Source organism: Takifugu flavidus, chromosome 20, assembly GCF_003711565.1.
Source record: "Takifugu flavidus isolate HTHZ2018 chromosome 20, ASM371156v2, whole genome shotgun sequence".
In the NCBI taxonomy this organism is placed as follows: domain Eukaryota; kingdom Metazoa; phylum Chordata; class Actinopteri; order Tetraodontiformes; family Tetraodontidae; genus Takifugu; species Takifugu flavidus.
In genome coordinates this window covers 10,141,791-10,154,523 of record NC_079539.1, presented here as the reverse complement: position 1 = coordinate 10,154,523, position 12,733 = coordinate 10,141,791, and the positions used below count along the sequence as shown (strand labels likewise).

The 12,733-nt window shown below is 41.6% G+C and overlaps 1 protein-coding gene across 1 annotated transcript in view; it reads right to left on the bottom strand.

Moving 5' to 3' along the window:
- Nucleotides 1-12,733, bottom strand: part of npr2 (natriuretic peptide receptor 2) — a 44,079-nt gene that overhangs the window by 1,024 nt on the left and 30,322 nt on the right. The window contains exons 16-20 of the mRNA XM_057019758.1: nucleotides 5,873-6,019; nucleotides 5,121-5,244; nucleotides 4,311-4,379; nucleotides 4,011-4,185; nucleotides 1,137-1,235 (exon numbers count right to left, since the gene is read on the bottom strand). Of these exons, the coding sequence (XP_056875738.1) occupies nucleotides 1,137-1,235; nucleotides 4,011-4,185; nucleotides 4,311-4,379; nucleotides 5,121-5,244; nucleotides 5,873-6,019 (614 nt within the window). The remainder of the gene's footprint in view (nucleotides 1-1,136; nucleotides 1,236-4,010; nucleotides 4,186-4,310; nucleotides 4,380-5,120; nucleotides 5,245-5,872; nucleotides 6,020-12,733) is intronic.

Here is a 12,733-nt window from a genome sequence, read left to right as displayed (position 1 = left end):
GCCTGCACAGCAGTTGAGGTTACCCAGGGGTAAGAGGAGCAGCGACACAAATGCTAACACGGTAGGAATTCTTCATTGTATTGTCTGATAACTGCACACCGTGCAGAGATGTGAGATGTGATTTCTGCCTGGGCAGTTTCAGGCTGCACACTTTATTGCTGGCTGGGGCCTTTGGATGCCAGTGCTCTCAATTATTTACCAGTGGAGGAAGTGAGTCAGTCCTTAATCAATACATCTGATGATTCACTCATGGAATATCCAACCACAGTTTCATAACACCAGAGTTCCCATCACTGCTGTTCTCGAGTGTGTACCTGCAGATGGAGGTCACCATCTGCATGTTCAAAGAGCTTAAAGGATTTGAAATATGCAATAAAGAGACAGATTCAAAAATGTGTGTATCTAGCATCTGCTATGTGGCCGGTCTGAATACTTTAGTACAGATTTGGTAATAGTTCAAACAAAAAAAACAACATGTATCAAAAGGGGCGCCTGAGCCAAGATGTGACCCTTCAGCAGGTGGAGGTAAAAATCCTTAAAACAAACTATTCCACAACCAGCGGAAGAGAGATTTATTTGGTCATCACTCAACCAGCATGAGGTGTGACCTTAATGTTGCCTTTATACAACTGTGTTGAGAGTAACTGACTGTGGATGTACCTCAGCTCAGATGATAAATATGGTCGTCAATCACCACCAAGCTGTCAATGTCACTTGAGATGTAATGTATTGAAGAACCTAAGGAAGTTGCCTTAAACTCAATGACCTGAAATACCAGCCTTGAGACTTCAGAGCTAAACTGGGATGACTAGAAAACACAAAGACTTCAGTCATGACGAGCAACTATTTTTGTGTTTTAAAAAAACTGAGTAAAATTGTTAAAATCTTGACAGGTCTATGAAACCATGATTATAACGAGAGCAAACAAAAATAATGAATCCCAGACCCTCCTGATCCTTGACCAAAACTTTTATCACTCTGCAGCTGAATAAAGTCAGCAATCATTCTATTATTTAGCCATATTTATGAGTAAGCTAGGGCACAAAAAGAAGGAAGAAAACCCTTATAAACAATTGCTTTCCTAAAAGAAATCATCTACCAAAGAGAATCCAAACAAGGGATGTGGTCACACTCACCCTCTCCATTAGACTCCATTCGAGATGCTGTGTTGACAGTATCTCCAAACAAACAGTATCTGGGCATTTTCAGTCCAACCACACCAGCACAGACTGGACCTGTAAAACACCGAAGCAGCCAAATTTTAAAAATGGGAACCAAAAACAATCAAATCAGCCGGTCTGGAAAAAAGAAACAAAAAAAACAACCCTCTTTAAAAATAAGATGAAAAAGGTACAAAGGCAGTTAAAAAGTAATCTGCTAGAATCGAATTACTGTACCAAGGCTGAGTGCCAGCCTGCACATGCTGCTGAATTTGTGACGCATGTCAAGTTTGTGAATACAAACAGAGCCAAAGTGAGCAAGCACAGTCTAAACAACTGCATCGGAAGCCTCTTGGTCTCCAAGAGTCTTGGAGATTACAACTAAAATATAGACAAATCAAGACCAAAACATTCAGTGTTTATTCCCTTACCGTTAATGCACACTCATTTTATTACCCAGCAAAGCCACTACAAGCCAATGAAAAACGTGTCCTTCTAAGCACATTCACGGCTGATTCCACTAAATTTAGCCACGTTAATATTCCGTTAGCTTAACGAGTGGTGGTATTCCCTGACAGGACTTTCTATGCCAGCCACAGTTTTTTTGGCTTAAGGAAATTGAAAGAGTTTGACTTCAAAATGTTGGAGTCCATCATTCAATCTTTGCAGGTAGCCAAAAGAAAAGAGAAACAAAGAACTACATACATATACATTGAATTTGTCCTCTGCATTCAACCCACACATGTGACATACAGTACATTAAATACAAGCCAGAAGCAGGGGGGCAGCCATTCTGCAGCCCCCCAGGAAGTAACATTGGGAAATTCTGGCTTGCTCATGGGGACCCTTGAGTGCCAAGGGAGGTGACGCCTTGCCAGCTATCGGCGCACACTCCCTACCAACTTGTTTTGGCGGGGATTCGTTCCCAAGCGAAGTCTCAAACCACTAAACCACTGCCGGCCCACTAAGCCACTGGTGCCTGGATGAACTCGTGAATTATCCACAAAGCAGTGACACTGAAAACCCACTTATTCAATATTGAGAAGTTTGCTTTAAGTGTCCTGGTATACCTGCCAAAACTGCCTGATATGAAAACACAGTGCAGTACACAATAACTTCTTGGGGTTTCTTTTGGGGTGACCCCCATTCTGCATAGCCATAGCCTTGACCAGCGGCACCACAACAAGGGTCTTAGGTGTCTACATCTGCTACAGCTATTAAACAGACCTTTTAAGACCATAGAGAAGCTCCCTGCTTGTGAAATGAAGGGAACTATTAGGGGCTCTCGGTCTGTGAAGATGTGGCAACAAATGGGGCGACACACACAACATCACTACAGCAACAGTTTCTTTGAGTTTGTTTTTAGGTTGTTCCTGATTCCTCAGCTTAACATTTGTCAGGCTGATTTCCGGTCACTCATAAATATTTTTGGCTAAAATTGACATTTCAGATGTAACTAAAAGTGGTTCTTCCACAGAAGGAACTGTTAATCAACTGTTAGCTTGATAGATCATTGGCTCATTTACTGCACAGCCGACTTTATATAAACATAAGAGGGTATAAACCTATTAATACACAAATATCTGTTTTGAAGGAAGCAATATGAAATTAAATTGTGCTGTTTGTTTTTTCCAAGTGACCGTATTTTATGTAGAGATAATGTTAGCTGAATGCTAACAGCAGCTAATGTTTTTCTCTTGGCCCGTGCGTGTGAGGAACAGGCTTTTAGCAGGTTCAGATCAATTAAGAATCTTGAGGAGTCTCACAAAACGTAATTTTACCTTCCAGAGTGCCATTCGGCATAAGTTCTACTTTTTTGTGGCTGCCTATCGTGCTGGGCTGTCTAAGAAAGTAAAGACCGCCCTTCTGAAACTCAACTCTTCTTTCTGTCAGATTGCTCAGATCCATTTTCTGCTGCTCTCAATAGAGCAAAGAGACCGATATAGCTGGTTTAGCCACACTATGCTAGAAAAACTATTATTCTTCACTCCATATTCAAGTTGCTAAACTCGAGAGAGGCCCTTTTGTTCTCATCTTAAAATAGTTGAAGAATCATTCAGAAACAACTAGAAAACTCAAGTTTACTTATTCTAAGTTGAAGAGAAGCGTTCTTTTAACCGTGAAGAGAGGAAGTCATGTTACCCATCCAGTACTTGTTTAACTTGTTTGTTAAACGTCAAAGTGAACTGACATCTTTGTAGGTTTTTAGGATTTTACTGTAGAGGAGAATAAATGTGAAGACAGAAAACGACACTGTACCCTAAATATTCAGATTAAGGTCATACACGTGTGAATACGTGTGTGTGTGTGTGTGTGTGTGTGTGTGTGTATGATGACAACTGGACAATGGATCTAAGTTACACAGCAACATTGCAAAGCCTAAACTGGTCCATAGGTATTATTAGAAGTGAAACATATAATCTAGAATGATAGTGCAGCTGCAGGCAATCTGCCACCATTAGCATCTTAGCTAGCCCATGATTAGTTGCAAAACAACAGGGGCTGTTTGGCTCAATGTGTCATTCTTAGTGTCATTTACACCCAAGCTCATTCCCAAATGCCAGTTTATTTACTTTTTTCTTATTCGAGTGAGTGGACCATTTTGTACAATTAGAATTGGGGGGAGAGTTTAGGGATTAAACACGAGTACATGAGGACACTCCATTCATCCGTCCATCTTTGAATTGGTTCACTTGCTGGTTGAAGAGGGGGGGTTATGGTCTGTGAGAGGCGTTACATAAAATCAAATTAAGAAGAAATAAACATATAAAAGATGGCTAACGTTTCATTTTCAGGTACAATTCATCAAGACTACTGAACATCTAAATCAGACTTGGGTTTCTCACTAACCTGTGTGTATACCTATCCTGAGTCTCAGCTGGTCATTGGGTCTGTGCCGGATCTTGAAAGTTTTGACCTGTTCCAACAATGCCAACGACATCCCAGCAATCTCCCTGGCGTGCAGTTTTCCATTCCGTACTGGCAGCCCCGATACAACCATGTAGGCGTCACCAATGGTCTCGACCTGCCAAGACAACATGATGGGACAACAACTCTTCACCCAGGAGGTAAACTAAGGTAAAGTTTAAGAGAAAAGTCAACATACAGTAAGAAAACAAATTAAGACATGATTGGATTATCATGACTGACCTTGTAAACATCAAAGTTATCAATGATGGCATCGAAACAAGTGTACAGATCGTTGAGCAGCGTAACAACCTGCGGAGAAAAAGCGACTTTATTACATTAAAACCCCCTCAAAAAAGAATTGCTAAAGCTTTTGGGATTTGACAGTCAGGTGGTACACGCACGCTCGTATTTCTGTTTGCCAGCGTTCTTTATATACACTCGTTGATGAAAGAGATAAAGATTTCTGAAATGCTCACATTTAATTTCTTATTATTGCCGCAAAGAGGAATTTCCTTTCACTTAAACACATTAACCGTGATGATGGTAATTCTAAAACCAGCGTAGCTCCAGTCTCCCAACAATATTTATCTGCACTGAGGGATTCATTTCCCCACAAAAGCTTACTGGCAAAACACAGAAGATAAGCCAAATGTGCAAATATGGAGGATAGTCAATCTGTCACCTGTCTGGTTCGCTCCCAAACCTGGACTAAAACATCGGTAAATAACACGCTAACCATCCAACCTCTCTCTGCACTGTGAAAATGGATCGAAAGCGACTTGTAATAGTTGAGTGAGGGGGAGAAACTTCACGCTCTAAAGTGACTCAGCGCTGCGTCAGTGCACTCGTCCATCCAACGGCTCCACTATTTCAGCCCTCGTGTGGGAACACAAACTGGGAGAACTATGAGACACGGGGGAGGCAGAGACCTGAGCACCTTTCGTGTATGAGTAAAAGAGAAACGTCGAGTTCCAGCAACCACCGGCAAAGATCTTTATAATCCTAGAAAAACAACTGTGATGGAATTGACATTGAAACAAAGTTCTGGACCTGTAGAGGTGTACTCTCTGCAGACATGGACGTGAAGCCAACGATATCGCTGAAGTAGATGGTGACGCTGTCGAAGGCTTCCGCCTGCACCGTCTCCCCCCGTTTGAGTTGCTCGGCTACTGAGCTGCACAAAGACAGATAGTTAGCAGTTAGCAGCAGAAGTTAAGAGCAATGACACTTCTGTCTGTGGTTATCTGGACAGGAACATTTGAGACACAGCTGCAACATGAAGAGGAGACGTGTCCTCCCCATGAAGCCGTCCTCGGGCTCAACGTTTAAGTTCATCTACGGAATGTCTGGGAATTTTACTACAAAGGGTTGTTTATCATTTGCTAATTCTGCTCTCGGGTAATTGGTGACCAAAATGATTTTTAAAAAAAGAAGAAAGCATGGGCAGAAATAAGATGGTGTCCTTCCTCTCCGCGATTCCTTTGAAGTAATTGATAGATTCTCTCGTTTGCAGAGACATATCACACTCTGTGGTGCTATCAAAATGCTGAAACAGGCTACGCTATCATGCTGCCGGTCTGCCTGTTTAGCTGGAGGTAATGAGACTGTCTCATTAAACCTGGCGAGTCAGCACGCTGCTCAGTTTCATCAGTGGGATGGCCCTGCAGGGAGTGTGGATCTCTTCATAAAGCGAGCTGTTGGGAGGGATTAATTAATATGGGGATTTCATTTGAGGCAAAAAAGATGCTCTGCGTGTTTGCTAGGCTAATGTGTCTGAACCTTTTCTCCTGGAAGTTACTTACTGTGGAAGAATTTGATAAAGTAAGTTTTCTGCCTTCCTTTTCTCCTCCAGGTAGGCCTGTGTTCTCTCCTCCACCAGGTTCTCCAGGTTATTGGCGTATTGCTCCATCCTGGAGAGCAGGTTATTCAGAATACTGGTGCTGCCCTCCCTGTGGAACCAAAGAACAGTTTTAGAGTCTATGTGTTATTCTATTTTTCTCCTTATACACTGGTACAGTGGCCCAAACTGCAACACACAACATATTATAGGAAAAAAGCACGACAACTCCACAACACAACACACGAGGAAAAAGCTGCAAAGCACACAACACATGAAGAGTGTTGAATATAACGCGGCACATGGAAGTGTTTACAGGGTGATACACACACGTGATACACACACTGCGTTGACTGTGTGTGTGTGTGTGTGTGGGGAGGGGCATCAATCTGAACCCCAAACCTGATCCGAACCACATCACTTCCATGGATGTGCTTATGCAAATGTTTTTAACATGTTTTATACATTTGAAAAGCAAAAAAAGTAATAAACTTCACAAAAATAAATAAATAAATAAAGACTCATTTTATTTAAAGATGTTAAAGATTATACAGAATGCGATACACTGTTTAAACTGATTTAAACACCAGATTTACATTTGTGATTGTGAGATTTGGCATTTGGAAAAATGAAATAATATTAAGTGTTGTCCTTATTGCGATCATAAAAGCCAAATATAACATGTTGGTTATATAGTCTGAAAAATAATGCTGACGAGTTTGTGTGTAAACTCACAATGATTTACATTATTAAGAGACGCCACAAGAAGACAGAATGATTGGCAGAAGTGCTTTAGGCCGCCTTAAATATGGTCCTGCGCTCAATAATAACCAATTTAAAACGCAGCAGCACGGGAAGTGGTGTCAAAACTGATGAATGAATTACTAATTACAATATATAATAACATATTTGTACGTCACTTTCACGTGTGCCCTGTAAATATTGTGGAATTTGGAGCCAGTTTTTCTTAATATATAGTGCTGTGGGATTTGAAGTGCTTTTCTCTTAATGTCTTGCATTGTGGGAGTTGTAGTACCATTTTTGATTAACGTGTGGTGCCCTGGGCCACACTACACATACACAGTGTATACATCTATATAACTAACTGTTATTCACTAATCTGCAATATGGCATTGATAAAAAAACAACCTAAAATTAATTTTGTGTGTGAACATAGCGTACCAAAGCAACGCTAGTAGCATTAGCAGTTACGCCTACAGCAGGTTTTTCTGCCCTTTTTAGAATTAAAGCAACACCGATCATCAATTCTGATGGATTTTCTGCCCAACAGGCATAAAACATATATGTACACATATATGTAAAACATATATGTGTACATATATGTACGCTGGCTGTAGGAATGTAATGCTAGTTGCATTTGTGGTGTAAAAGTGTCAATTTTATGTCTTGAAAAGTTACATTAAATAAAATAAGAGAAGTACTGAAATACTCTGGTCCCTGTTGACAACCTATGGTCTGTAAATGACCCTTTAATGATTAAAACCTGATGAGCTGTGCGTGAGTTTGTGCTAATTGAACAGAATGGAAGTGAATTTTATTGGGTGACCTAGCGGACAGTCAAAATGCCTGATATTTCTGCTTATTGTGCATATAAACTGTCCATTAATCCAAGCAGCTCAGCATATGTGCTCCTGCTCATGATTTGGGCACTTGCATGTTCACTGCACTTCAGAAAATTCTCAGAAATAAAGCAACAGTTGCTAAATCAAGACTAAATCTAAAGTGGTTGCCTAAAACAACACTGGGATAGAGCACTGGATGGGGTGGCTGTGATTTAGGAGGGCTGTCTGAATGTTAAGTGGGGATCGTTGCGCCTTATATAATAATACCTTAGCAGTAATGTTAACTAATCAGTTCAACATTAAAGGAATAAGCAAAGCAACAAACTGTGTTTTAAATGTATTAATCTGTAAAATATAGTGTATTTTTGTATGTGTTTCTGTGCGCTGTGCCCGTCCTCTCCTCTCCTCCCCTCCTCCTCTCCTCTCCTCTCCTCTCCTCTCCTCTCCTCTCTCCTCTCTCCTCTCCTCCTCTCCTCTCTCCTCTCTCCTCTCCTCTCCTCTCCTCCTCTCCTCTCTCTCCTTCCTCCTCTCCTCTCCTCTCCTCTCCTCTCCTCTCCTCTCCTCTCTCTCCTCTCCTACTTCTCCTCTACTCTCTCCTCCTCCTCTCCTCTCCTCTCCTCTCCTCTCCTCTCCTCTCCTCTCCTCTCCTCTCCTCTCCTCTCTCTACCCCCCCCCCCCATCAGCAGGAGGGTCCCCCTACATGAGCCTGGTCCTGCTCGAGGTTTCTTCCTGTTAAAGGGGAGTTTTTCCTGCCACTGTTGCTTGTCTGGGGTTAGGCCCTGGGATTCTGGAAAGCGCCTCAAAACAATTTTGATTGTAAAAGACGCTATATAAATAAAGATCGATTGATTGATTGATTGATTGATTGATTGATTGATTGGTTGATTGTAAAAGACTAAATCAATTATTCAACCCACTGCCAGTGATTAAGGAGCAGGGAATGAGTGCATGAGACCCAAACCACCACTAACTCTTTAACCAATCAGAGGGCCTGATTGGGGGTTTCCCACCAGTTATGTCTCAAGTTGGTGACGAGAATGATAAACTAATCTTTATGCTATACATATGGAGAAAGGATCGTGTCAGAAGTGGGCAGGTCAGCTCAGAGTTCAAGTCAGATAAGCCCTTATTCCACCGTTCAAAAAAACCCCCAAACACATGGCTTTTTAAGTCAGCGGGAATGAGCATAATTTGCTCCTTGCAAAAGACCCGGAATTTTATCCGCTTGGGAATGCTACCAGTGATGAGGGTGGCGTAACTGCCATGAAGCCGCGGCGATGTGCCATCTCAGCTGAAAACGTCTTTTCCAGAATCTGGAAAACCTGATATAAAAATGCAGTTGTAGTAGTTGCATCCCTGCAGCCTTCCATGTTGCTTTCCAATGTTTACGGCTGTGATTTCCAGCACGTTAGAGCTACATTACAAACCTGATTCTATGGAAATGGGATCAACTGTTAACTATTAACTGCTAGTTATGAGTGGGTTTACCCAGGTCACCGGTGGTTTAGCAGTAAAACAGACCCACCGTTGTGCTGTAGAGAAACAGCAGATGTGGTGAGAAAAACTGCATTTTTACTGCAATTGGGATTCTTCTCCGGGATTTTTACACTCACTGGAGATTTCTGCATTCAAATGCCACCTCACACACACATACACAGAGATAGTACATGCATGTCAACACACTGACTCTGAAAGACAGTGAGTCATCCACCGTCCACCGCTGCGGTGGCGAAAAAACATCAATGCCTGGCACCCGGCCATGTTCCTTGTAGGTCACAGATCCTACACACACCCACACGTTGTTTAAGTTCACAGCACAAAACATCAGAGGGAAACATGAAAGATGTTGATTCGGAGTATTGAATGCAGCCATGTAGCTGCTCTCTGAGGCTCCCACCGATGCACAATTTCACCATTTTTGCACCATTGGGTTAAACATAGAGCAAGGATGGAGAGTGAGAAGTGTCTCTGTGCTGGGAAAGATCCTAAAAGGGGGAAAATTGATTTAAAATGAACAGTCAGCTCAATAGAATAGCGTCACTAGCTCATTTTAAAACCTTCTGGAATATTCTGTGTTGCTGTGAAAGTGCCCGGGTCCGTATTATTTCAAATAATAACCCAAAACAAACACAGCCGATGTGAATTTCATGACACATGACTTTTTTTTTTTTCACTGAAAAGAGAGGCGGTTATTTCAATGAAGCAATTTGAAATGTTCCTTAAAAGAAAATCATCACTACGTGTGGACCGAAAACCAAAACAAATTAAGCAAAGTAGCCCCCCCCACCCCCCCTTCAAGCCTGTACAGACAGCCCATCCATCACTGCATCACCAGGATACATTTACTTAATGAGAATAAGTGGCGCTGACACGTGGGCCTCGTCAGCACGATGAGGTGCTTGTTCATGCTTGACGCGCATCCTTGAGCGACGTCTCAGTCGTGGACACAGAGGTCAGAATAACAGCAGACCCCCGTGCACACGTCGCCTCATGGAGTTTCCAGACCAGCACTTATTTTGATATGCCGACATATCGACCAACATCCACATATGGAAGAACGTGGATGTAAGTAAAAAAACACTTTTACCAAATGTAATGTACACATCAAAGTATATGTAAAGTACAGCTACTACTAATAATGATGATTATTATTATCATTGCCATCCCTGGGACATAGAAATAATGCTGGAAACCTGGATATTTAACTGGCTGAAATATGGATACGTCTAACAATTTAAAGCTTTTGTCCCTGCACACGCTCTTCATTTATTTTGCAGATGCTCGAAGTAACGGTTGCTAATGATGAATATAGTGTTCATATAAAGCATGACATTTGTTGCCAAACATTAGCTTTGAAAACTTGTTGATTGATCCTCTGTCTTCAGTGATATCTCCATGAGACTAAGTGGGCACTTGAACAGTGAGACAAGGGGGGTAAACACAGATAGGGTGGTCTGCCCCCTTACCTAACAGAAACCAGGCATGAATATATCTCATATTTGTTTCACATGGGCTTTTATTTTTCATTCATCTTAAGTATTCCGTCTGCCTTTTGAGCATTGGTCTTAAAATAACTCGCCAATGATCTAAAAACTGCCATCAAAATTTGCCACGAGAGTCACAAGTCTGGACACTGAGGACTTGCCCTAGCCTTTAGCTAGCCTTTAGCTAGCCTTTAGCTAGCTTGGCAACGGAGTGAGGGCTGTACCTCTGCAAAGAAAGGGGAGTAATAACAGAGACCAACGATCACACCATCCTAAACAGAGCTGTTGGAGAGGTTAGCATTGTCCACCTAATTAGAATGTAGCAATACAGACATCCATAAATGGGAAATGTGGAAATAGAACAATTAAGAAATGTGTAAATAAATAAATGAATGTACAATTATATGAATAGCCCAAATAAAACTTCTACTGACCAAAATGAATAGGATATCTAAGTTTATATACTGATGTTCATTTATTTAATTTATCTATTTAATTCTGAGTAATCACGACTCACGACAGGAATAAAGAAAAACCACTTTCACAACAACATTAGAACACCGCCATTAAACGCTGCATTCTTTCAGTTCCCAGCAACAACACATGTTTACTGCATGTACATCTATAATGGATCCCCTCTTTCACATAATTCATCACTAAATTCTCCTCTCCTCTCCTCTCCTCTCCTCTCCTCTCCTCTCCTCTCCTCTCCTCTCCTCTCCTCTCTCTCTACCCCCCCCCCCCATCAGCAGGAGGGTCCCCCTACATGAGCCTGGTCCTGCTCAAGGTTTCTTCCTGTTAAAGGGGAGTTTTTCCTGCCACTGTTGCTTGTTGGGAGTCAGGCCCTGGGATTCTGGAGAGCGCCTTGAAACAATTTTGATCGTAAAAGACGATATATATAAAGAAAGATTGATTGATTGATTGATTGATTGATTGATTGGTTGATTGATTGATTGATCGATTCTGTCCCTCCAGCCTCCACTGACGGCTTTTAGTGATGAAGCGTCACCCTGAAGCACCTGTGTGCGTGCTCAAACACGCTGCAAAACTCTAGCAAACTGGGATTATAAATCCTTGTTGCAGTAATGGAAGACGGGCAGATTTTATAACAGCATTTTATAACAGCCTCTCTGCTGCGATGCCAGTCAACACCTGATATCAGCGAGACTCAGACAAAGCATCTGTCAAGCAGTCACAAAACGTTGAAAATGAGCCCATTTCTGGAGCGCTGCCCAATCAGACACGTAATGATTGTAAACTAGGTTAAATCCCACACAATCTGATGGTAGAGAAGAAAGCTTCCTGTGTAACGACCCTTGACCAATGTTAGGAACAGGAAAATAGGACAGAAAGGTTTGTCCTGTTAGTGGACCTCTCATCACTGAGACAGTTTTTATAATCTCATTAAATACTGCTTTAAGATACTCTAGCTGGAATAAATCATCCTTTTTTGACATGTTTCTGAACATATATATCATTCCCTGTCAATGTACATATTTTAATGTACTAGTTCCAACATTAAATTGAAACTATCTCATGCCAAGAGAAGTTTGTAACCCCCACAAATCGGTATATTATGACTGCAAAGTAACATTAAATTGAAATTTTCCAGATGGCTTCATGCTTATTTCCTGCTGAGAAACTGCTGGGATCCTGAATTTCCAGGGTTTCTGGGAATTACTATGCTTCTTGTTACGGATAATGAGGAACACACTTTATTTTCAGATGCACTTTAGTCACATTCTCAGTGTTTGCTACTTCTATCACAAATGTCTGATTGGTTCTCCGTCTCTCTGGTCTTCACGGTTGGACAAGCCACTTTTTTTAATTCCATTTTAGCTGATTCTGATGCACGTTTTGTTGAATGAAGGAACTACAGGTGCAACACAAGGGTTACAGCAGGTAACTACAGACGACCCAAACAATTCTTAATCTGTCTATAACTACATCACACCTGTACGTGTTGTATAGAATTAATGTATAGGAAAAGATCCCAGTTTCCTGCTTCAGCATGAGGCTGAGAATATAAATACGCGTATGAATAATTCAGAGGGTCATGCTAACTTGAAAAACATCCACTCTCGCAGAGACAAGCAGCAGCTGCAGCTTCCTGTCGAACACCTATAATCCCACATTGTCTTGGTGTCTCCCCAAACGTGGTTTCAGTCTAATCCTGTTTGTCTTTTTCAATCTTTTAAATGTATTGATTTGCGCGGTCTTTAAAGGGGCGGCGGGTTCTCGAAACAATGTTCACACATG